We start from the raw sequence: 13838 nt of genomic DNA on the forward strand, positions 1-13838 counted from the left end.
TGCATCCAAGAGACATTATGTGACAAAGTAGGTTTGTAAGAGTCCAAGTATCATTTTATATAAGTGAATTATATTATATATCATTTCTTGAAACCATTTAGGTTGGGATAAAACATGTTTTGTGGTGCTAGGATCTGAGCGAACAAGGAAGGCCTTGAGTTTAGATTTACTAGTCTTGGCTCTTATAAGCATAAGATGGTCATTAACTAGTAGAGATGTGTTAGGGGATTGACTTTGAAAGGAGGGAGATATAGACTATGTAGACTTGTGTGTGTGCGTCTCTCTCTCTCTCTCTCTTTATATATATATATATATATATATATATATATATATATATATATATATATATATATATATATATATATATATATATATATATATATATATATATATAGAGAGAGAGAGAGAGAGAGAGAGAGAGAGAGAGAGAGAATGTTCTATCAACAGTTTGAGATGACTTGGGAGCCAAACAACAAGTGGACAAGAGTATATTATGAGTGTTAGGATATGTACTCGTGGTAGGTTGAGGCTCATTGGGAGTATTTGACGGTTCAAATATTTGTTCAGAGGGTAAAGCTCGATATTGTGCGATTGGTTCAATTTGTGTGATTGACCTTTGTGGATCAGTGCTAGTATTTGAGCTAATAGAAGGGCTAAATTGAGCCCGGTATTGTGGTTCAACTGGTTCAAGTTAGCGGGCAGCGAGTTTGACCGCCTATTTTTATTCTTTTTTAATAGATTAATAGGTTTATTTTAACATTTTAATTTGATTTTTCACTTATTTTTAGAAAAAAAATTTAAAGCATCCTTTTAACAAATTTTACTTAAAAAATATTTCATATACTCACAAATAAATGTATAAAATAGAACCAACAAGTATTCCAAAACTATAGTTCAAGTATTAACCTTTAACCAACCAAAATAAATATTTTGAGTGCTTGATAACTAGGTTATCGGGTTGCCAGACCAACCTGCCCCCTTTTATGGAGGGCTTAAAGCGGGGCGGGCACAAAATCCCAACCCAACCCACCATTTTATGGCGGGTGCGCGGGCCGGCCTGGCGGGCCACAACCCGTTCTGCCACCCCTAATCATGGTGACGCTCCTAGTTCAATGAGGAAGGAAATGAATCAGGGTTAAAATGTGTGAGTGACCTAGTTAACGAAACAAGAGATGTCGATGTTAAGCAAAAAAAAACAACCAAAATATATAACTCCAATATAGTTCAAAAAGATATGCATGAGGTATATTTAGTGTTACAATAAGTAGTAGTGCCCGCAAAACAGGCAAAACTACAACCTAACTGGGAAGGACTGTATTTTATATATATATATATATATATATATATATATATATATATATATATATATATATATATATATATATATATATATATATATATATATATATATATATATATATATATATATATATATATATATATATATATATATATATATATATATATATATATCAGAAGTTGCATAATTAAGCCTACAAGCTCGAATAATTGGATGGATGAATCATTCCTAGAACATAAAACTTAGTCAATTTGAGATATTACTATAGTTTATTGGTATGAGGGTGAGTCACCTATTTATAAAAACACTTATAAAATATTATGATATTTGAAACAAATTATTACAGTTTGATTGTCAAAAATTACATTGTTGGACTTCCATAGGACGATCCTTGTCTCCCTACAGGGTAATTAAATTACTGGACTTCCACAAGAAGATCCTTTCTATCCTATGAGTTAATTACATTACTAGACTTCTACATGAAGATCTTTGTCGTCCTATAGGATAATTACATTGTTGGACTTCCACATGATGATCCTTGTCGCCCTATGGGGGTAATTATATTGTTAGACTTCTACAGGAATATCATTGCCTTCCTACGGGGGTAATCATATTATTGGACTTTCACAGAAAGATCCTTGTCACCCTATGGATTAATTAAACTATTGGATTCCACAGAAAAATCCTAGCCATCTACGAGCAATTGAGTTATAAGAATCTTTCTGAACTTCAAAGAAGGATCTATTAAGTCTTCTTAGAAAGAGTTAACTAAATCTCCCCTAAGGGAATCAATTAAGTCACGTCAAGAATAGTCAACTGAGTCTTTCCTGAGGGATTCAACTAAGTCTCTTCATAAAGATTCAATTAAGTCTCCTCAAGAAGACTCAACTAAGTCTTTTGTGAGAGATTCAACTAACCTTCATCCAAAAGGATCATCTAAAACTTTGAGAACTAAAGGTAGGAATAAAACTTCGACTAGGCTCCTGAGGAAGGTATAAAGATGAGTTGGGGGTTAAAACACTTCGGCCTCTACGAGTCCTCGTGCTTGAGGGAATATGTAATGGTATAATTCAAAGAGACCTTATGGGCGAGGCGAAGGCATACACTTAACCCACCATCATTCCCAAGTCGCCTTTTTATTGGTTCAAGCGTCCATTTTTTGGATAGGGATCTCCTTCTCCATATACGTCGTCAAAGACTTTGGTGTCTCTGTCCATAACGCGCAATCATGCGTAAAACATGTATTGGGTTAACGAACGAGATTCAACTATGCTCCTTGGATTTTAGGGAATCAACTATCAATTTCTAGGATGGTTGCGGTATCCTAGGAAAAATAGGATTCAGGGCCATGAGATTGTATATACCTCAATATCATGATAAGCTAACCTAACTACGACATAGAAAATACACGCATACAATAGTTTCTCACCTTATGTGAGCTAACTCTCAATAGCACAACAATCTTAAACCCTCTGATAACCCTTAATCATTATGGTTTGATGCAGATTTGTACTATTAGCGAGTACGAAGTGCTTTAATAATGAAACATTTATCTTTACTTAAAATAAACTTATTAATATTTTTAAATTCGCAAATCTCAACTAACAAAAAGTTGTCATTTTTAAATTATACGTTAATATTAAGGTTTGAATTAGGATTCTCACGGTTGTGTGTGTCAATATATTGTAGTTATTACAAATTCTTCTACAAATAATGAATCTTTTACTATCTTGCCACTCTTTTGCATTTAAAGTACTAAGTACCACCTTTTTCACTATATATACCATATTACCATTATTTCAAACAATTTTTTTTTTGGTATAAAGCAACTGACCATTCCTTTGGAGGATGCTTTGAAAAATCAGAGGAGTTGCCCAATGATTTGATGTCAGTGTAATAATGTTTAGAGGAGTTAGTGTTGAAACATATTTTATTTATTTATTTTAATTATAATTAAATTAATATTAATTATTTTAATTAATTATAATTGATTATATTTATTTGTTTTGATAACAAAATATAAAATATTTTCTATAATTAAATAGTTAAAGCTATATTTAACTAATAAATAAAATAATACTATATAAAAAAATATTTATTAAAACAATATTTATTTATTTAATAAAAATAAAATGACACTAAAAAATATTTAATCTTGATTTTGATCCGTGTTGACCTTCTAAGATGTACTTGGTTCTCATCAACATTTGATGTCAGACTAGAAGTTCCCACGAAATTTCTATGACCCATGAAATCAATGACCATGTCATTAGTTAACTCCACCGTCACACTGCCATAATTTATTTGGATTCCCTTGTAATACCAGTTTGATTGGGTAATAGTTGGCATTGAGTTAAGGATGAAGGGAATGTAGTCTTGTTGGTCGTGGGATGAATATGAGGTGAATGTTAGTGATTGGAAAAAAGTGATTTGTGATCTTTCACTCGCACCCACATACGTTGGGTATCATTGTTGTCTCTCGTAATAAAATATTTATATAATAAATTACAATAAATAAATTTAAATAAATAAATTTAAATTTATTATTATCATATTATAATTTTTAAAAATAACTATATTTCAATTATATTACCTATTTATTATAATATATTGATTATCAATATTAAAATAAAATAGGAGTGTCGCCCGATAAAAGTGATAGTTTAGTATAATACTCCTTCCGTTTTATATTATAAGAAAATTTTACATTTTTAAATTTATTAAATAATTAATATATTTAATCTATATAAGTTAGATATATCAATTATTTAATAAATTTAAAAAGATAAAATTTATTTATAATATAAGACAGATAAATTATATAATTGGAAAAAATGATATTTTAAATATTAAAGTGTAAAAAGTGGTATATTGGTAAAAATTCACAAATAATAATAAAATAAAAATTAATGATTTTCAACTACTTTTAGTTTGCTCGTGTGCAACTTCCCTGCAATCAATAGTCATGATTATATAGGCCCGGAGAGAGTAGATGTGGAACACGACTGCGCGTGAAGCATGAGAAAAGAAGGAAGAAGATAGAACTGTGTCGCTAAAAAGGTTAGCATTGAAACCGACAGCTTATCTCAATTCCCAACATCTTGTCTCATTCCCGCAAGGCTCCCCATTCACTCTATATATCTACAATATCCCGTTTTTCTTTCTTCTCTCATCTTCCACATACACACCCTTCAATTAATAGTAAATCACTATGGAGCTTCATTTGAGTCTCGCTCTCTTCACTTCTCGTGCCTACGATGATTCTACCAAGTCTCATTTCCCTAATAAGAAACGTAGTTTTTCCGAACATGCAGAAGAAACGTCTACTAACACCAACGGATCAGATGTTATGTTTCCTACTCTTTCTCTCCTACCGTTAACTCCTGGCCACTCAGATCATCAACACTCCAGTCACAGTTCCACTTCCACCATCACCAAGTAATATTACTAATTCATTATTAGCATTCTTCAATATATATTTCAACGTTAGCGCACACTCATTGGTTAATTAACAATATGATATATGATTGATTTATAGGACTAGTAACGGTGAGGATGATGAAGAAGCTCTCGTGGGTTGGCCTCCGGTTTATTATAGAAGGAAGAAACATCGTTATAATGAGGATCATGTGATGTCAAGGAACTACGTGAAGGTGAAGATGGAGGGTGAAGGAATAGCTCGAAAAGTTAATCTTAGCTCGCACCATTCATTTCACACTCTCAACCAAACTTTGATGAACATGTTTGGAAAATGTACGTATATATCTATCTATCTATATTATTGTTCATTGGTTGAGATACGTATGGAATTTATTCATGTAGTTGGAAATTATTAACAGGTGATGATGATCAAGAGTATGAACTGGTTTATCAAGACAATGAAGGTGACTGGCTTCTTGCTCAAGATGTTTCATGGAGGTAATTGTTAATCACTCGGTACAACTTTACAAATTGCTCAAGATGTTTTTAACTATATAGTAACTTGTGTGTTTGGTTGCAGAAGTTTCATTGAGTGTGCCCAACGCCTCAAATTGCTCAAGAGCAGAGGATAACTCAACCCAAACCTTCTGTCTTGTTTCTAACTATATATTAATTAATGGCCACTTTTTGTGTTAACAGTATGTATCTAAAGGAGTAGTTGGATATTTATATCCCAACTTCTGAGTTGTTATGTAAATATATAGTACTAATAGTATAGTTGGATCATTATTTTTTGTTTGTCGATCCTCGAAATCAAGAATTCAATTCATGATTAGTGATGTACGGAGAATTGGCATTTTTAGTGGTGAGAACTTAGAGCATCTTTAGTCGTGGGAACTTAGAACATTTTTAGTGGAAGATTTTTTTTTTTTTGCCACATTGCATTTAAAGAGTCTCTAAAAAATTTCAATTACTTTTGCTCTAATAATAAATAAACAACATATATTTGATTCCATTAATTTTTATTTTAAAATTTTTGGGTCACAAATATAATATTATATGTGTTAATATAATTATTTAATTAACCAAAATTTCAGTAATTTAATTAATATTAAGTATGTGATTAAATACATAAATGTCATGAAACATAAGATTATTACGTAGATACCGTGAGTTATTATCAAATTTGATGAAGAGATAAATTAGAATATTGAAAACTACAAAATAATCTTAGGGTTATTTATCGGGGTTATGGTCCCCATTTGTATATAATGTGATAAATGTTCATCGGAAAAATTATTTTTTTCATCCCTATCAAAGGAGATTCAAGAAGTCATAAGAAAATTTTACAAATTGAAAAATCGGATATTTGTAAATCTTTAGTGATTCACAATGGCAAACTCAGATACGCTTCCACTTTTATTCTCTGGTTGAATTCTAATATGACTCATAGGAATTATTTTAGAGTTTTGTTTTTGATTTCTATATCAATAGAAATAATAAAGTTATGAAAGATCTAACAATATTATTTTATTTGTATTACATTTCAATAACCACTTTTTATTTGAATTTATTGTGCGGGTAATGTTTATTCTAAGTGTGACTTGTTCGATAAAAGGGTTATTTGGGTGCATCTTATTCGGGCTTGTGAGCGCCTTCAAGTGTTGTTTGGTGTGTTTTTGGTAATTTTAACAATATGCTTAGATCTCAGGAGAAGTGAAAGAAAATATTTTTTGAGAGAAAGTGAGAAAGATAAATTTTAAAGAAATATGAAAACTTTGGAAACTTGCGTGATTTGAAGTGAGGGCTTACCTCATTTATATAAGAATTGGAAAACCTTAAAATGAAACTAATTCATTGGCCGAAATAATTATATAATCAATTATCATAACATTCTAATAGATTAGAAAACATATTTTTAACTGATTAGCATATTGGAAAAGGAAATATTGGATATATAGTCGTTGTAGGTCATTAAGGTGTTGTCTCAATCGCTTGGTTAATCGATTAACCATTTTATAATTGATTATAATAACATTCTAATCCATTATATAATAGAAAAAGTTTTTTCAATCGATTGGCTTAAGTACCAATCGATTGGTTAGTTCAAAAAGGCTTTGGAAACAGATTGGTCAGCTTCTTAATCACTTGGCTTAGCCTAAAAAATAATTTGCATGATAAAAAATTTTGAAAAATATTTTTAAGGTGCGTATGTGTGTATGAATTGCTTTAGTATTTTAAAAGTTATTCCTTATTTTTACAAAACTCTGGTCACTTAGACAGATAGACAAATAAACACGACCTACTGAACTTTCACACTTTATATGTATCTTTAACATTTTCTTTGCTAGATTGCTCCTTATCATATAAGCACTTTAATCTTGAGTCTCTTTTAGACATGAGACGTTTTTATGGTTAGGTCACCATCATCAAGGTTGCAAGTTATTGTCGCCGATTTTAATCATCGTTGTCATCATCAAAACATCAAAGAGAAACTTTTGTAGGATTGTCACGTTTATACCTGCAAGCACATAGATCCACAAACTTAACCGAATGGGATTTTTTTTTTCTCTAGTGAAATTATTCCGTCAAATCACGGAAAAAAATTTAAAGATAAGTATTTTTCTCTCAGATCTGAATGACGTGGACTTTTAGTTTCAACTTGGTATTTGGGGGGAAAGTATCTAGAATGATTAAGCTATGTATGTAGTTTGTGATCAGAATGTATTTTTTTAGGTGTTTTGTTCTACTTTTCAAGGGGAGATTACAAACCTAAAAAGGAAAATTGTTCAATAAATGTGTTTATAATCATCAAAAAGAGGTAGACTGTCGAACCAAAAATGGTTTAAAGAACAACTACCTTTATTCGAAGGATTTTGATAATAACAATATAATTAATAATAATTAAAACTCTAATACGTTTTGTTTTTCTATGTATAATATTTGAAATCATCTATAATAAATAAATACATGATTGTCTGCAAAAGAAATGATCATCTACACCTAGAAGAAAATATGTTATCATCTATATTCAAACAAAGAATGACCTTCTTCTCCCTAAAATAAAGGAATGATCATCTATACCCGAAGGCATGAAATGATCAACAACACCAGAGTCAATAAGATTGACTAAAATGATCATTTATATAAGTTAGAAGAACTAGTCATTTGCCACCAAGGGAATAATAATTTGTACTCAAGTCAACAAGGTTGACCATGTATTCCAAGCTAATGTGGTCATTTATACCTCAAGGCAAGAATAATCATTTGTACTCATATATATCAAATATGAGAAATGTTTTATGCCTTAATGAATAATTAATCACTTACACTTTATTCACAAAGATCTAATGTGATATGTTATCCTCAGAGAATGTTCACACAATCAGATCATGGTAACTATGTTAGTATTAGGAAAAAAGGATAAAGATCACTAATACATGGATAAAAATTTAGTACATACAGTAAAAATTTAAAGACTCATTTTTCAACTTCCAAATGATTAGCAAGGATGAAACACACAACAATATAGAATATTCATTTTATATTAAGGACAACCACAAATATAGAAATACACATAAAATATACCTACTACTAAATTGTGCTATTGTTGTGTCACTCTAAATTCGCAAGCTTTCCAAAACATTGTCATATTAGCAAATATTCAATACTTAGACACAAGTTCTCTTGAATCATTTTCCGTTCTTAGGAAAGTTAGTCACTTGTTAGCGATTTGTATTTCGATTACCACTATGTGAGAGTTATTGTAAACAAAACACTTTATAATTTTTTCAAATTCATATAGTATGAGGTAAACGATTCCTTAAATATTTACGAAAAGAAAGTTCTTACAAGAGATAAGGCAAGAAAGTCCTCTCGTGTGAGGCAAGAAAACCTAAGACTAAGTTGTATGTAATCAAATGTGATTATAAAAGAAATCTCTCAATTATGAGGAGACTTGATTAACCTTTTGTTAACAAGCTGAACTGGTATAAATTTTATGTGTGTGATCAGCTATCCATATTCTATTTATTATTTCGTTGCAACACTTTTTGGGCTTGAGAATATATAAAAAAATTAAATTCAACACACTTCAACCCCTCCCATTTTCTTGTGTGTTTCTTACCTTCAGTAAGGAGATCAAATTCCATATTTTTTGACATATCCTCCACAAATCAATCAGAATTATCATCTAACACATAACCCAATTGTGAGATCCCTCTCCATTAGAGGAAATTGATCTCAAAAAAGACAACCTACAATCACTGAGGGACAAAACCTCCTTAAAACCATATTTGGCAACAAGGTTCTCACGTCACAAACTAGGAGAATCATAAACACAACCTATAAGACTATTTCTCAAATATGGCCAAAATAACAAGTCTAATATTTCAAACACCAAACACACTCTTCCGCTTCTATAAACTACTACGAATTTTTCTTCACTTCATTATAAACTACAATATATAAAGTTTAAAAATATAATGTATTTATTCAAACAAAAATAATATGTCTAAAGTTTATTGATGATTTCAAACACATATTTTATTATTTATAATAATATTTAAAAAGAAGGGAATAAGATCCCAATAAATTTGTCAAAATGAGAAATTTTAAAATTGCTTTTGTGTTTTGATTTTTTTTCATTATATTATTGAAGGTGTGAAAAACATAAGAAATGGGGGGTTTGAATTGGGTTTTACAAGAAAAAACTTTTTTCAAAACAAAAACACCACTAACAAGTTAAATAACAAGGAGATAAAAATACAATAATTTTTATCCTGGATCGCTTGAAACTCAAAGTTAATCCAGTCCACCTATCAAGGTGATTTGCCTTATACACAAGGACTTAATCCACTATAATCAACAACTTACAATTAACACAAAGAATACCCTTCTTTGTCTTCTCAAGGATCCAACAAAATCTTAGTCTCCTCAAGGACTCACAAAAAACAACTTTCTTTGTCTTCTCAAGGATAACCTCCTTAAGGAATCAAATAAATAGTTTGAATAAAAGTTTGTATTACAAGATGCTTCTTCGAAAGTAGATTTACACAAATGGATAATAACTACTTAAAGAATATTGTATACAAAAGATGATATTTTTCACAAAGAAAAATAGCTTGTCAAAATACTTGTGTAGATCAACAATTTCTTCAAGTCTCCAATGTATGCTTATATAGTGTAAGCATGTGACCGTTGAAAGGAAAAATGGGGAAAGCTCCTTGAGCGGATGTCCACTGTTGGATGAGAAAGGAATTATACCACGTACTGTCCTTTCACCCACATATTCAGTGACAGGTATGATGAATAGTACAATCCTTACCCACGAAATCAGGTAGTGGAAAGGTTGTTCGATTTGTACTATGTACTATTTGATCACGTTCCCATTTAATCTTATCTTCAAATTCATTGGATTCTGATAAAAGATGATTGAAGCATGAAGTGAAGAAGTAAAGAGATGGATTCAGAAACTTCAGAACCTTGGGTCAGAACCTTGACAACGTCAGTAGTCTGGCTTGAGTTCTTCAGTGTCTTCAGAATCTTCATTCAAAACCTTGATAACTTCAATCGTCTGTCTTGAGATCTTCATAATCTTCAGCTACTTAACACAACTTCATAAGCTTGCCATTCTTCAGAAGCTTGTTGGTCATAATTACGTCCAGAAGCAGAAACTGAAAGAACATTGCAACAACAATATAGAGTATCCTCATAAGCTTCTGATGGATGAGATAACACATAAGCAGAAATAACATTACAACAACAATATTGACGTCTTTCAGAACTTCTAATTGCAACGCAGAAGCGAATTTGGAACGCAAAGTTCAGAAACTGATGATGTTGCACATCATTTGATCAGAATCAGAACTGTTTGTTAAAGTTACACAATAACAATCCATTAGGGTACATAAATTGTTCTCACACAAATACAATATTGTTATCATTAAAACTCAAGGTATAAATGCATAACCAAATCTTGTTCTAATAATATCCCCCTTTTTGATGATGACAAATTATGTATTTTGATGAATAGTTTTGTACATGGTAATCACAGAAGAATATATCTTACATAAGCACAAGGCTCCCTCTGAGATGTATAGTCCTATAAAGATAAATTCAGAATGAAAGAACACTTTCCTGATTTACCTTTTAAAGTACCAGAATGAATAATGAATCAGAAGTTGGTTTAACATCAGAAGTTGATTGATGTTGTCCAGAACACTGGTAGATAACATCATTTTGATAGACCTTTCAAAAACTTCTTTGAGGACCTTTATTCAGAAACTTCTTTGAGAAAGAGGCTTAACAAACCATTCTGAATCTTGAGAGTATTTTTTGAGGACCTGCAAAAACACTTAACAAACTTTTCTCTAAGTATTTTTAACGAAAACATTTAAACAATGTTTGGGTGTTTACTTAGGAATTTAGATATCAAAATAAACTCTTAATTCTTTCCCTTTAGAAACTTATGTTTTCTCCCCCTTTGTCATCAATCAAAAAGAAAAAAGACAAAGTAAATAATGAGAAACAAAAAAACTTCATTGATTGAAAACATGCCAAAAAGGCAGTGCAGAGTACAATTTATAAATAAAAGAAAAGAAATGCGAAAAAGGTAAGGTAAAAAAACATCAAATCTTGGTTATCCAGATGCTCATTGACCTTTGCATTATCAGCCTTAATCTGCTCAATGGTTCTCATAAGAGAAATTGGAATTAGCTAAGATGAAGAAGCTTCTGATGCGACTATCTGATTTGGAGCCTTTTCCATAGCAGAGTCTTCAGGTTCAAGAATAGAAGGTTTTGGAGCAGCAGATTCGATGTTCTGAGTAGGTTTTGTTATTGGAGATTCTTCTTCTTCTTCTTCCATGGGTTCTGGAGAGGCCTCTTTGACTTCTAGTGCAGAAATACATAGTTGAGAATTCCTTAACTTCCACAATTCCATTAAGAGCACGAACCCACAATGAAATTTGCTTTCTGCTAAGGTATACCCAAGATCCTTCATCTTAGAGACTTGAAAATTCACCCAACTTCTATATGCTTCCCATGTTGAATCACTAGCAACATAGTTTGCAGAAGAATGAGTAACATTCATTTGTGTCTCCAAACGCTTCTTAGATTCTGAATCAAACTCCATTAGAATCTTACCAAGGTCAGGAGATGATGGTGTTTGGACTTTGGGATATTTAATGGTGAGATTGATCCTGGACTCGTCAAAGGCAGGACCAAAGACAGAGGGATGTGAGGATGGAATGATGGGGGATGATTCTGGTGAGATGATTTCTGGCTCAAATTCGAACATTCCTTCTGGAGTTCCTTCGGAAACATGTCCGTCAGAGACACTCCTATAAGGAGATGTTCTAGGTGGTGTTACATTTGGATTAGTTGTTTGGGGAGAAGAAACATTTGATGGTGGTGAAATGGGTGTATCAATGGTTGTTCTAAAACGGGAATAGAAACTATAGGAGTTCTGTGACAGATGTTTCTACAGTTTGAGTGGATTGTGGTGGTGGTATTTTGATAACAGGTGTTGAAATATGTGGAGTTATTGCTGGTGTGGGTAAAGGAAGTGGTTCAAAAACATTAGATTGATATGGTGGTGTAGGTGGCAAGATTCTAGATGAAATAGAAACAGAATCAGAAGTGTCAGCAGAAAACTTACTGGAAGCTCTTAAGGGTTGAATAACCTCAGACGTATCCTTCAGAATCATAGCCTTATGGCGCTCACTTAGAGGCACCTCATCTTCATCTTGAAAGATAGTTACCTCTTTTTTCTTCTAACCTCTAGATGATCTTTCACCTCTGAATTCCTTCTTCCTTTTACCATGCACATCTGGGTAGGTTTTTGGGAGATTAAAGGGATCCACCAATGGGTCGATGTCATCCTTGAGACATCTTTCCAGATAAGTCATCAGAACTTGTGGAGGATCCACTTTGGTGAAGATGGGATAATCATCTATTGGATTTCTTGTACCACAAATATCATCCTTGGTCAGAATGATTTTTGGTCATCGAATTTTTGAGATGAGACCCATACTTTTTAGATTCTTACCTCATAACACTTTCCCATCATCTTTTACCAGCTCTTCTATTAGCCCACTGACCAGAAGATAATTTACCACTCCACTTTCCACCATAATGTCTGAGATTAACCTACCATTTGGTATGAACTTGCTTCTGGCTTTCTTGGAGGATCCACCAGTTATGGATTCTCTGATAGAATCCTTGATGAATTTGAACATAAGTGATGGCAATCCCAACTTAACTCCCTTCTCCAGAAGGAGCAATATAATCTTTTGAAAAGTGTTGATATAGTCAGAACTGTTGGTACTTGGCCTGTGATTGATACACCCCAAAATAATCTTGAATCATACCCTTAAATTGTTGGTTAAATCCTTGGCACTAGGACCCTTTTCATCAACAAATTTGGTACCTTCTTTGAAGATGACTAAAGAGATATCAATATACCTCTTAGCTGTGATGGTAGCACTGTAAACTCTTTTACCTTTGCCATCATGACCAATAAGGTCCATAATGGACTTCTCAGTGATGACAATGTTCCTGTTCATGACATATGAGGTAATTGTTTCCTTGTCCACAGTGGCATGAACCTAGAATTGTTTAACTAATACAGGATAAACTGGACACGTGGTCTTTCGAAAAATGTGTTCCATCCTTGAACATTCAGAGTTTTTGTGAAATCAAAACCATTCTCCTTTATGTTTTTAAAATCCATGATTGTTTCATAGAGCATCTTAAGTTCATTTATTGGAGTATGGAGAGTAAGTTTAGGAATCCTTTCCAGTACATTGCTCTCAGTATGTTGTTCAACGGTCTTTTAAGATTGTTGAGCCATGGAAGATTGTTGTTCAACCATTTGAGTGAGAGAGGATGAAGATGAAGAATAGTTGAGAGAGAGATAGAGATAGTTTGAGGTTTGAAATACTTGAAAGTGTAGGATAAATGTGTGTGTAGTGTGAAAGTGTGAGTGATGTGAGTTTAAATAGACAATTTTAGCAATGATGACAAAAGGTGTGTGCAGTCATGGAGGGAAGTGTAAATATTTAGACCTAATTCCAAGAATTGTTAAACCCAATGTGTCATACTTTAATCATGCATGC

General features: G+C 32.1%; 1 protein-coding gene across 3 annotated transcripts in view; it reads left to right on the forward strand.

The window, feature by feature from the left end:
- The first annotated feature begins 4418 nt into the window (after window positions 1–4418).
- Window positions 4419–13838, forward strand: part of LOC127073523 (auxin-responsive protein IAA28) — a 101470-nt gene continuing 92050 nt past the window's right edge. Inside the window, exons 1-4 of one of the 3 annotated variants that reach the window (XM_051014697.1) lie at window positions 4442–4738; window positions 4839–5053; window positions 5140–5218; window positions 5304–5555. In XM_051014697.1, the coding sequence (XP_050870654.1) occupies window positions 4512–4738; window positions 4839–5053; window positions 5140–5218; window positions 5304–5352 (570 nt within the window). In that variant the 5' untranslated portion in view covers window positions 4442–4511 and the 3' untranslated portion in view covers window positions 5353–5555. Of the gene's footprint in view, window positions 4739–4838; window positions 5054–5139; window positions 5219–5300; window positions 5556–13838 lie in introns of those variants that run through there. The other 2 variants (XM_051014694.1, XM_051014695.1) reach the window with 2 other exon arrangements.

This window comes from Lathyrus oleraceus, chromosome 4, assembly GCF_024323335.1.
Source record: "Lathyrus oleraceus cultivar Zhongwan6 chromosome 4, CAAS_Psat_ZW6_1.0, whole genome shotgun sequence".
In the NCBI taxonomy this organism is placed as follows: domain Eukaryota; kingdom Viridiplantae; phylum Streptophyta; class Magnoliopsida; order Fabales; family Fabaceae; genus Lathyrus; species Lathyrus oleraceus.